Source organism: Nicotiana tomentosiformis, chromosome 7 (genome assembly GCF_000390325.3).
Source record: "Nicotiana tomentosiformis chromosome 7, ASM39032v3, whole genome shotgun sequence".
Taxonomy (NCBI): Eukaryota; Viridiplantae; Streptophyta; class Magnoliopsida; order Solanales; family Solanaceae; genus Nicotiana; species Nicotiana tomentosiformis.
In genome coordinates, this window is record NC_090818.1 from 47,592,967 (window position 1) to 47,605,884 (window position 12,918).

At 34.4% G+C, this 12,918-nt stretch overlaps 1 protein-coding gene across 2 annotated transcripts; it reads left to right on the top strand.

Annotated features, from left to right (window-relative positions):
• The first annotated feature begins 610 nt into the window (after positions 1-610).
• On the top strand, positions 611-4,660 carry LOC138895138 (uncharacterized). Of its 2 annotated transcripts, XM_070179840.1 has the most exons (6): positions 611-1,140; positions 2,300-2,467; positions 2,598-2,763; positions 3,079-3,151; positions 3,268-3,340; positions 4,036-4,660. In XM_070179840.1, the coding sequence occupies exons 3-6, from the start codon at positions 2,604-2,606 to the stop codon at positions 4,060-4,062; spliced, it is 333 nt and encodes a 110-aa protein (XP_070035941.1). In that variant the 5' UTR covers positions 611-1,140; positions 2,300-2,467; positions 2,598-2,603; the 3' UTR covers positions 4,063-4,660. The 2 variants fall into 2 exon arrangements, with proteins under 2 accessions (XP_070035941.1, XP_070035940.1); XM_070179839.1 differs by lacking the exon at positions 611-1,140 and having other exon boundaries at positions 1,894-2,467.
• Positions 4,661-12,918: the final 8,258 nt, after the last annotated feature.

Below are 12,918 nucleotides of genomic sequence, written 5' to 3' on the forward strand. Positions count from 1 at the left end.
AATAAAAATTTCAGTTATTTATTCTTTTAAGGAAGCAAAACGTCCGAAGCATCCTATTAGACTAAACAATCTCCTACAAAATTCAATATTCTACTTTTGTGAACTAAATATTTCAGGTAAGTTATTTTTTTTCTATCTATTAATAAAAGGAGTAGCAGAAGCCCATTTTTTTTTGACAAGTGGCATCATGAAAATAAGACATTTGGCACTTTAGGACATAGCTCCAAAAAAAAAGGAACTGAAACATTATTTGGGAAAAAAATCTTTTACAAACTATTTTTGTTAAATAAAAATTTCAGTTATTTATTCTTTTAAGGAAGCAAAACGTCCGAAGCATCCTATTAGACTAAACAATCTCCTACAAAATTCAATATTCTACTTTTGTGAACTAAATATTTCAGGTAAGTTATTTTTTTTCTATCTATTAATAAAAGGAGTGGCAGAAGCCCATTTTTTTTGACAAGTGGCATCATGAAAATAAGACATTTGGCACTTTAGGACATAGCTCCAAAAAAAAAAGGAACTGAAACATTATTTGGGAAAAAAATCTTTTACAAACTACTTTTGTTAAATAAAAATTTCAGTTATTTATTCTTTTAAGGAAGCAAAACGTCCGAAGCATCCTATTAGACTAAACAATCTCCTACAAAATTCAATATTCTACTTTTGTGAACTAAATATTTCAGGTAAGTTGTTTTTTTAAAACAAGTAATTCTATCTATATGTGAACGTGAATACACACGTTTTTTTGTTCATTATTTTTTTAAAAAAATTTAGATTCATATGCCACTCTAAATTTTAGATTTTATCTAAACCTACGCTATCTAAACCTACGCATGATCGGTAACCATCGAGAACTGCTCAAAACTGACTATGCCAACTTCTGTTTCTTCCACTGATACTCTATACTTAAACCAAAGGCAGACCTATATCAACAATTCAACAAAACATAGGGATTATGCAAATGAACAATTCAACAAAATATAGGAATTATGCAAATTATGGCTACTCACAGTGATTTCATCAAAGATATAACAATGCTATGGAAGTTGAAAGTGCTATGGAAGTTGAAAGTTCGATTGTTCGTATGTGGGAAGTCCCAGATCGTTACAATTCAGACACTACTTTTTCGATGAAAAGGTATTAAAACAAATTTTTTTTTCTTACTAATTCGTTTTGCTTCTCTGTTTTTTAAGTTGCAAATCTAGATAGATTGCTCAGTTCTTCATAAAAAAAATTAACACTACTTTCTCGATTCAATTTGTTCTACAAACAGTTAAAAAACTGTTCAAAATCACTTTTTGCTTAGTAATTCGTTTTACTTCTCTGTTTTTTAAGTTGAAAATCTAGATTTGTTGTTATGTTCTTCGTACATTTTTAATACTACTTTCTCGATTAAATTGGTTCTACAAGATTAAAAGGTATTATAAATCACTTATTTTTTCTTACTAATTCGTTTTGCTTCTATGTTAATTATGTTGCGAATTTGGGTTTGTTGTTCTGTTCTTGATATATTTTTTAACAAATCTTTCTCGAAATCATTGGTTCTACAAGATGAACAGGTATTTAAATTCACTTTTTTTGTCTTACTAATTTGTTTTGCTTCTCTATTTTTTAAGTTGTAAATCTGGAGTAGCTCCGTTCTTCTTACATTTTTTTATTACTATATGTATGTATTTAATGGTGTCTTTGAAGGGCGATCGGACAACTAGAAAGGGATTAAATTTTTTGGCTTATCATGATGGTGGACAAATAACTACTGAAGCTATAAATGTAGTATTTAAAAAAGTTTTTCGAAATTTAATATGACAATTGTTGAGGATGTACGTTTCTTATGTTTACTTTTAAACTATTTAATTACTAAGATTTTTTTTTGATGATAATGTATTATGAAGTGCTCAGAATTTGAATTCTGCCAAATTATGCTTTCAGTGGAGTCTTAACTCACCAAATGAAGCTTATAACTTCTCTCATGTTCATGTCAATGAGTATCAAGTCTAAATTATTCTGTCTTTTATCAAGTTATGTAAACTTATATTCATTGTTCAGAGATAGGTTCATCTAGCTTGGTTGGAGCTGCCTGCTGCACTTTCTTTCTATATTTTCATTGCATTTGAATGTGTAATATTACCTCAATTCATAATTAGATATTTATTTCATATGTAGGAACAAGGTCTTTGAAATATGGTTTTGTTACACCAAAATACTTATTTATATTTTCATCTTGCGAATTGATGTTACATGTTTAATTAGTATTATAAAGTTTTACTTATTACATGCAATTCTTGTGTACAAGCAGGAGTTCCAATTCTGGATTCACAACTAGTTGACAAAGATAAACGAGAAAGCTATGGGTGCTACAGTTCCATTATCTATTCTTTTCCCCTTATGAGTAGTTAAGAAACTACTGCAATTGGTCGTTCTATGACCAATTGAATTCACTGGTGATGATTCCGCACTTTCATAAGTAATTACATCTTCTTATTACATCCTCTCCCTTCTTTGCCTAAAGAGTGAACCTATTTATTAATCGTTATTCTTAGAAAGTTAAAAATTTTGTTTCTTACCATTTAGTTGGCTAATGTTTGGTTATGCAGGGTGTTATGCTGGTTGGGGCATATCCTTTTGAAGACCAAAAGGAATCCAAAGAACTTAAGGAAAACCATTCAACTCTATGTTCATATATCCAAGGATTTTACAGGATGTTTAGACTTCTTAATTTGGCTATGATGTTCCTCTTTCCAAAGGGCACAGAGAAGATAGGTACACACTATTCTATGTTATTTGCACTTTCTTTTTCCCCGGTCCTTTTTTTAAAAAGTAATTCACTCTACAATGAACTTTCATGGAAATAATGCTTCCTGATTATACAAATAGTATGTCCTTGCAAACACGTAGAAACCACGATCCATTTCTGCCATTGGAAAGATGATTTCTAGAACACAATATATACGAAAAAATTGTACAGATTATTTGTCGATTTATGCATATATGCCTTTGAATTTTGTTCTGAATTTTCGCTATTCTAATTTTCACAGCTTTGCGCTTCCTCACTAAAAATATCATATTTCTATACAGATATGTTGAAATTACGATCCGCTTGTGCCATTGGAAAGACGACTTCTGCAACTACAATATTTAAAAAATGCAGGTTCAGATTCTTTGTAGATTTATACAGATATTCTTTTAAACTCAATTCTAATTTTCTACCTTTTCGCTTTTCACAGCTCTGTGTATCCTGACTAAGAAAATTATATCTCTCTGCAGGCACGCCAAAATCACAATCCGCTTGTGCCGATGGAAAGAAGATTTTTGGAACTACAACATATACAAAAATAAGGTCCAGATTCTTTGTAGATTAGCACATCTATGCTTTTGAATTTAGTTTCGAATTTCTGGTATTCTACTTTTCACACATTTGCGCGTCTTGACTAAAGAACCATATATCTCTGCAGACACGTCTAAACCATAATCCGCTTGTGCCGTTGGAAAGATGACTTCTAGAACAATAATATATACAAAAATCAAGTCCACATTATTTGTATATCTACAAAGATATTTTTTAACTTCCTATGAATTTCCTTTATTCTACTTTTCAAAACTTTGCGCCCCCGACTATAAAAATTATGTATCTCAATAGGTACATCAATAACACGATCCTCTTGTGCCATTGGAAAAGGAATCCTGGCACTAAAATATACACAAAATTATGGTCCAGATATTTTGTAGGTTTGTCCCCTTTCTTTAGTAATATCCATCTTTCTGCATATGTTGAATGTTTTGTGGTTGTTCTGTATTCAATGTGATTCAACTATATTTTATACTTTATCAGTGTCATGATGGATTACATATCAATAGTCTTTTAATTAATTCATCCATATTTTTGACCATCACTGCTGAAACTATCATTTTTATTGGTTGAGTTCAACTCAGTAATTGTGAGGGTGAATTTTGTACCTTTTTATTAATTAGCCAAAATGCCTCATTCAAGTTCACAAGTAGTAAAATATTAGTCTGTATGTTTTTGTTTTGCAGGCTACTCTTAAAAGTGTTCAGATATAATCATATTATACCATGCCTCAGTGTGAGTTATGGAGAAAGAGTTTTGGTGCCAATACAAGTGGTTGTTCAATTAAGTACTATAAGGTTTGTGTACCAAACATTTCATAAAACCATCAAACTTGGCTGTCCACGAATTGTTCTCTTTAAGGTTGTGATAGGGATTGCGCACAAATTGTAATCGGGTCAAAGGAAGATTCACTTCTGTGCCTTTAGGAGAAACTTTGTTAATAAATTCCATCCGCATGTGGTTGCCATCAGTAATCTTATGAACTATGGAATATCCCCATATATTTTAGCTGCTCAATGGCATGGGCATGGCATATCACATGCCAAATGGGAAAGTCTGAACTCCGGCGTGCCTCATATTGTTTGACTGAATATTGAAGAGCCGTGGTAATTTCATGAAATGCCTTACATTAATATTTTTTGGTCAACCACTTATGAGATATCTGACAAAAGATAACTGGTAACTTATAGTTTAATCAATATGCAAGACTTCTTAGTTATATACATCTTTTATGTAGGAATCTCCTTCTATCACAATAACAAGTAAACTGCCTCGTGACCCTATAAAGCTTATTAACCGGCCTATTCTTTTGGATGAAGTGAACGCCAATATCATTCTCATATTTAAGGTATACTCTTTGTCAAAATTTAGCTGAAAATTTTAAATTTATTTTGATTCGTAAATGTAGCATTCACCGTCGAGTAAATAATTATTAATCTCATGGTCTGTCAAAGGTTGGAATAAGTTTGACCTTTTACATAGCAAATTAAAGTTTATTTGAACCATTGATTAGCAATTAAAGTTTATTTGAAGCACTGATTGGCTTCAGTATAAAAGGCGGCAGTCAAATGAAAGTAGTTGAGGCACGATCATTTTTTAATTAATTCAGCCAATTCCAAGTCAAATGATACTTATGGAAGTCACCCTGACCAAGCAAGTTTGCAATGCAAGCACCAATATGGACCGTGGTCCTTCCTTCCTTGCCAACAACTATTCGAGCATAAACACCCAAACCAGATTCAAAAATCTGTAAGTTGTTTAATACATAAAAATTAGTTTTTTCGGGAATAAATTTTAGAAACTGAGACAATCAATGTTGAAATAAAGCATCACACTGTTTAAAGGTTTCCAAACCACATAACCACAAGCAGAAGTATCATTTACAGCAAAGGTATTAAAGCATCCACCTTTAAATTGGCTTATTTACAACAAAGGTATTAAAGCTTCCACCTTTATATTTTTTATACTTCAAAGTAATACAACAGAAAGGGAAACCAAATAAGAAAATAAAATGCAATTATGGAGAGTTTATGCAATAATTTGACTGGTGAATACAAACAAAAGCCATGTAATGTAAACTTGGCAACAATTTTATATAAAAACAAAACGAAATTCCTCCTTTTGTTTTTGGTTTAATTCTTTTGAATGTTGTCGCTAAATTTAGTATGCAATATACGTCCAATTTTTTTTATTGACTCATCATTCTCTTTTTTTAATTCTCTGCAGCTTTGGACATGACACTCCTTGTCAGATCAGAAGAAAGGCTCTATTACTTCTCTATTACTTCATTTTTTTGTTTCTCGATCCAATGGCCCTGGAGTGGCCGCCTTAAGTGAGTCGTCGTTCCATAAAAATATATGCTCTTAACTATATCCATCCTTACGTATTTACCTTACTGTCATTCCTCTCTCTTTTCCCTTTTTGGCTTGCCTTATAATATTAGGGACCTTGAATCTGTTACAATGAATTGATATCTATTAGCTACATTATTGTAAATGATTCAAATGTCCTTTGATGTTTGACCTGTAGGATCTCAATGTGATGACTTTAGTTTTGAGCATTAGACTGTATTTAGAGTGCAACTTAAATTCAGCTAATCAAAGAGTAATTACTCACTTATGTTTTTTTTTCTTTGTGAGTAAAAATTCGTGTTAACAAAAAAGCTCATTACTAATGGAAGTTTGTCTTAAGTTTTATTGTTATCATTTACATTAGCAACCTACTTAAATTGAGAATTTTTTTATCTGTTTCTCAGCCATATCTTGATTTAAACTTCATGAGGGGTAAACACATTGAGAACTTTGATCAGTTGAATGCCATCTTTGACTGCAATTCTTCATCGTAGCGCTCAAAGCAGCCCTTAAAGAGGAGGTGCAATGAGAACACTTTGATCGATGATGAGTGTCATTGCTGCAAATAGCGAGAAGATTGCAAATGCTTCGATAGAGAGGGTGGTTGGTCGAGGTGTTTGTCATGACAAAAAAAAAATCGGGATTCGATGATGATTTAGCAATCGATGCATGTGAGTTTCTTTCTCTCTACGAGAGAAGAGCAAAGATGTTCCTCAAAATTGATAAAAACATAGTTAGTGCGCCAAGTACTTGTTAATATTCTGTATTGCTGTAATAAACAATTAAACTTTCTGGAAAAACAAAACAGAAAGTTAGTAATACTTGTTTAACGAAATAGATTCTGGAAAACAAAAAATAGTACAGGAATAAATCGAGCCCACTGAATACACAGTGTGTCCTTAAGGAAATTATTCCCCTCAAGTACCCGAGGTGCTGGAATATATCCTCCCAGGATAGAACGATTTAACTCACCAATGTATTGGTACCAAAAACTCTGATGAACTGCGAACCACTCAATGGTCGTAAAACACACTGGAAAATATTGTGCAGAAGAAGAAGAAGAAGAAGAAGCTCAGAAAATTTCGTAAGGAAAGATTCTGGGATTCAAACTCTATTTATAGAATTGCTGGCATTGTTTCTCAAAAGGTTTGCAACCTTTCAGAAACAGCCATGGCTGTTGGAAAAAGGGTGTTTGAAATATTACGGGAAAAATATATTTAAAATAATCCGTCCTGACCGAACCGGGAGCCGAATCCGAATCCGAAGCCGAAGTCGAAGCCGAGCGAGCGATGACGACGACGACGGCGCGAGGCTTGCCTTTTTCTTAACTCTTTAAGAGCTAGAAGAAGAGCAATTATATATATACCCATCAAAAGCCTTTTCTTCCTCCGATATGGGACAATGTCCCTTTTCCCAAGGGAAACTCAAATATTTTATTTTTTCTCCATTTCTCATTCACCTTCTTTAAGCTACACAAGCTTAAAATCCCAACAATCCCCCACATGAATGGGAAATGGCTATAAAATAAAGGAATGCACGAACGCGTGTGTGTTTTACATGCAAGAATTAATTGCATCTGGATAAGTAGGTTTCCCTTTGAACTTTCCGTAGTGAACTTATATCGGATATACTCGGTCAATCGGTAGATTTGATATCTTTGAACCGTCGAGCTTTGTTGTATACCTAGACAACATAAGTCACACAATCAATCCTTAACCATCTATGGTTCTCACGGTTGTGTTCGTTTCAGCCATAAACACCGCCTAGTTTCATGAGTGCTTAGAGAATGGGCCTTTACTTTCATTCCCCTTAAAGCGGCTTACACTTCACACTCACATAAGTGATTTCTAAACGTGTAATCCTATAGACACACTATCTGGTCATATCCTGTCAGACTTAGCAAATCATTAAAAAACCTTTAAGCTTTGTTGACTCATCAAAAAGCCTTAATGCTTTACTTCAATTTCTGAACATTGTCTTCATCACGAGAATGGGTTGAGTTATTTGACAATGTTGAACCGTCATTCATAACTTTGTTTGATCTCTTTGAACCTAGCTCATGGGATTTTCAGTCTGCTAGGTAGAGTTACCGTCATGATGACTTGTCCTAGACCTTAACCTCATTCCCTTTGATGATCTTTCAAATGCCTCTCTAGATAGGCCTTTTGTAAGTGGATCCGACACGTTATCTCTTGACTTTATGTAGTCAATTGTGATAACACCACTAGAGAGTAGTTGTCTAACGGTATTGTGTCTCCGTCGTATATGACGAGATTTTCCGTTATACATAACGCTCCATACCCTGCCTATTGCCGCTTGACTATTACAATGTATACAAATAGGTGCTTAAGGTTTGGGCCAAAATAGAATATCTTCCAAGAAATTTCGGAGCCATTCAACTTCTTCACCGGCCTTATCTAAAGCTATGAATTCAGATTCCATTGTAGAACGGGCGATGCACGTTTGTTTGGATGATTTCCAAGACACTGCTCCACCCCCAATTGTGAAAACATATCCACTCGTGGATTTAACTTCAGATGATCCAGTGATCCAATTTGCATCACTATATCCCTCGATCACGGAGGGATATTTGTTATAATGCAAAGCGTAATTTTGGGTATGTTTGAGATACCCCAAAACTCGTTTCATTGCCATCCAATGTATGTGATTGGGATTACTTGTAAACCGACTCAGTTTACTAATAGCACATGCTATATCTGGTCGTGTACAATTTCATGATATACATCAAACTTCCCAATACTCTTGCATAATTCAATTGTGAGTCACTTTCACCTTCATTCTTTTGAAGTGCATAACTCACGTCAATTGGAGTCTTGGCAATTTTGAAATCCAAATACTTGAACTTGTCAAGTACCTTTTCAATGTAGTGAGACTCTGATAATGCTAGACCTTGTGGAGTCTTGTAAATTCTGATTCCTAAGATCACATCAGCAACTCCTAAGTCTTTCATATCGAATTTGCTAGCCAACATGCGCTTAGTAGCATTTATATCTGCCATGTTTTTGCTCATTATCAACATGTCATCAACATATAAACAAATAATGACTTCATAACGTGGAGTGTTTTTAATGTAAACACATTTGTCGCACTCGTTGATTTTAAACCCACTTGCCAATATTGTTTGGTCAAATTTGGCATGCCATTGTTTGGGTGCTTGTTTAAGTCCATAAAGTGACTTAACAAGTTTGCACACTTTCTTTTCTTTACCAGTTACCACAAAACCCTCAGGTTGTTCCATGTAAATCTCTTCCTCTAATTTTCCATTTAAGAAAGCTGTTTTAACATCCATTTGATGGATTTCAAAACCATACACGGCCGCTAGTGCCACTAACACCCTAATAGATGTTATCCTCGTTACTGACGAGTAAGTGTCAAAGTAATCAAGGCCTTCCTTTTGTCTATAACCTTTGACAACAAATCTTGCCTTATATTTGTCAATAGTGTCATCAGCTTTCACTTTCCGTTTAAAGATCCATTTCGAACCTAAAGGCTTATTTTATGGAGGAAGATCTACCAATTCTCATGTATGGTTATCCAAAATTGATTGAATCTCACTATTGACTGCCTCTTTCCAAAACGCTGAATCAGAAGATGACATAGCTGCTTTAAAAGTTTGAGGCTCATTTTCAAGCAAGAATGTCACAAAATCTGGTCCAAAGGAAGTAGATGTTCTTTGACGTTTGCTACGCCTTGGATCTTCTATACTTGGAGTATTTTCCTTTGGTTCTTCCCGAGGTCGTTTAGGTCTTTCACTTAACGACTCACATTCAATTTTATACGGATAGATGCTTTCAAAGAATTCAGCATTATCTGATTCCATTACCGTATTAATGTGAATTTCGGGATTATCGGATTTATGAACCAAAAACCGACATGCTTTACTGTTTGTAGCATATCCAATGAAAACGCAATCAACAGTTTTTGGTCCAATTTTAACCCTTTTAGGTAAAGGAACTTGTACCTTTGCTAGACACCCCCACACTTTGAAATATTTCAAGTTGGGTTTTCTTTCTTTCCATTTTTCATATGGAATAGATTGCGTTTTGTTGTGGGGTACTCTGTTGAGTATTCGGTTAGCTGAGCTTCGCCCCACAAACTCTGCGGTAATCCGGAACTTATTAATAAAGAATTTATCATTTCTTTTAATGTCCGATTTTTTCTTTTCGCAATTCCATTGGATTGAAGTGTGTAAGGTGCAGTAGTTTGATGGATAATTCCATATTCCGAACATATTTCTGCAAATGGAAATTCATATTCTCTACCCCTATCACTTCTAATCATTTTGATCTTTTTATTCAATTGATTCTCCACTTCATTCTTGTATTGCTTAAATGCTTCAATTGCTCCATCCTTACTATTAAGCAAATAAACATAACAATATCGAGTGCAGTCATCAATAAAAGTAATAAAATACTTTTTCCCACCTCGAGATGGTGTCGACTTCATATCACAAATGTCAGTATGAATTAAGTCTAAAGGATTTGAATTCCTTTCAATAGACTTATAAGGATGTTTTACAAACTTAGACTCAACACATATTTGATAATTTTTTTTATTACACTCGAATTTAGGCAACACTTCTAAATTAATTATCTTCCGCAAGGTTTTGTAATTGACATGTCCTAAACGAATATGCCATAAATCATTTGACTCCAATAAATAAGAAGAAGCTGCAATTTTATTCATACTGTCAACAACCATTACATTTAGTTTGAAGAGGCCCTCTGTGAGGTAGCCCTTTCAACATACATTTCATTCTTGCTTACAACAACTTTATCAGAAACAAATACACATTTGAATCCGTTCTTAACAAGCAAAGAAGTAGAAACTAAATTCTTCCTAATAGTAGGAACATGAAGAACGTTGTTGAGCGTTAACACCTTGCCGGAAGTCATCTTCAGGAATATCTTCCCATAACCTTCAATCTTGGCTGTTGCAGTATTTCCCATGGAAAGCTCTTCTTCGGGACCAGCAGTAGAGTAAGTCGCAAATGCTTCCTTGACAGCACAAACATGTCGAGTGGCTCCAGAGTCAATCCACCACTCCTTCGGATTTCCAACTAGGTTGCATTCCGAAAGCATTGCACACAGATCATCAATGTCATAATTCTTCTCCACTATATTGGCCTGTCCCTTCTTCTTATACTTTTTCGAGAGACGACAATCAGGGGTTTTGTGACCGATTTTTCCACAATTGTAGCAGCTACCCTTGAATTTCTTTTTGTTCTGCTCCTTAGTCTGTCCAGAAGACCTCTTTCTCTTCTTATTTTTTGGAGCAGTCTCCTCAACGATATTAGCTCCCATGATCGTTGAATTTCCATGAGACTTCTTCTCGGCTGTTTTGTTGTCTTCCTCAATCTTGAGACGAATCACAAGATCTTCCAACTTCATTTCTTTGCACTTGTGCTTAAGATAGTTCTTGAAATCTCTCTACGAATGAGGCAATTTTTCAATCATTGCAGCCACTTGAAATGCTTCATTCACGACCATACCTTCAGCAATAAGGTCATGAAAAATAAGTTGAAGCTCCTGAACTTGGGTTCCAACAGTTTTACTGTCTATCATTTTATAGTCTAGAAACTTGGCAACCACGAACTTCTTCAAGCATGCATCTTCAGTCTTGAACTTCTTCTCAAGTGCGTCCTATAATTCTTTCGAAGTATTCATCGCACTGTACACATTGTACAAGTCATCCTCTAAAGCGCTTAAGATATAGCTTTTGCAAAGAAAATCTGCATGCTTCCACGCCTCAACAATCATGAATTTCTCGTTGTCCGGCATGTTTGCAGCAGCACTGGAGGTTCTTCACTAGTGAATTTTTCTGCATACCAAGTGTGGTAAGCCAGAAGAACACCCTTTGTTGCCATCCTTTAAAGTTGGCTCCGAAAAATTTCCCCGGTTTCTCTGTCGGTGGAACAGCAGTCCGGCTTGACGAGGCTATCGTCGTTGCCGCAATAGTCGCAGAAAAATTTCCGTTATCAATTGTCATTTCTCACTGTATACAACAGAAGAGTTCAATTAATGGCAAAATCGGAACAGTAAACAATACTGTTATTAACAAAAATAGTATGTATAATAAATAAAATCGAAGTTTTTATATACTGTTTCACAGAAAAACGATGAAGTTTTTATGTTCTTCAAATCGTTTTACGAATTTCAATACTCTGATGAAGTTTTTTATATCTTCAAATCAGAATAGTAAAATTCAGAAGGAGTAGAAAACCACAGAGGTTTTAATTTCCACAAACAAAATACAGAATATAAAAAAAAAATAATTTCCTTAAGAATGTTAATATTCTATATTGCTGTAATAAACAATTAAACTTTCTGAAAAAATAAAACAGAAAGTTAGTAATACTTGTTTAACGAAATAGATTCTGAAAAATAAAAAACAGTATAGGAACAAATTGAGCCCACTGAATACACAGTGTGTCCTTAAGGAAATTATTCCCCTCAAGTACCCGAGGTGCTGGAATATATCCTCCTAGGATAGAACGATTTAACTCACCAGTGTATTGGTACCAAAAACTCTGATGAACTGCGAACCACTCAATGGTCGTAAAACACACTGGAAAATATTGTGCAGAAGAAGAAGAAGAAGAAGCTCAGAAAATTTCGTAAGGAAAGATTCTGGGATTCAAACTCTATTTATAGAGTTGCTGGCATTGTTTCTGAAAAGGTTTGCAACCTTTCAGAAACAGCCATGGCTGTTGGAAAAGGGTGTTTGAAATATTGCGGGAAAAAATATATTTAAAATAATTCGGGAAAGAAAACAGGCCTGACCGAACCGGGTCGCGGGTTATTCCGGATTGAATTTTTCGTTAATTATTTATTTAATTAATTAATTAATTAAAAGGAATTTTGTCCAAAAAGATTAATCAATCAATCTTTGACCAAATCCGAAGCCGAAGCCGAAGCCGAGCGAGCGACGACGACGACGGCGCGAGGCTTGCATTTTTCTTAACTCTTTAAGGGCTAGAAAAAGAGCAATTATATATATACCCATCAAAAGCTTTTTCTTCCTCCGATATGGGACAATGTCCCTTTCTCAAGGGAAACTCAAATATTTTATTTTTCCTCCATTTCTCATTCACCTTCTTTAAGCTACACAAGCTTAAAATCCCAATAGTACTTGTGTAGCATTACTCAAGTATGTTTTAACAGCTCTTGGGAATTTGTGGTCCCTATAAAATAATTT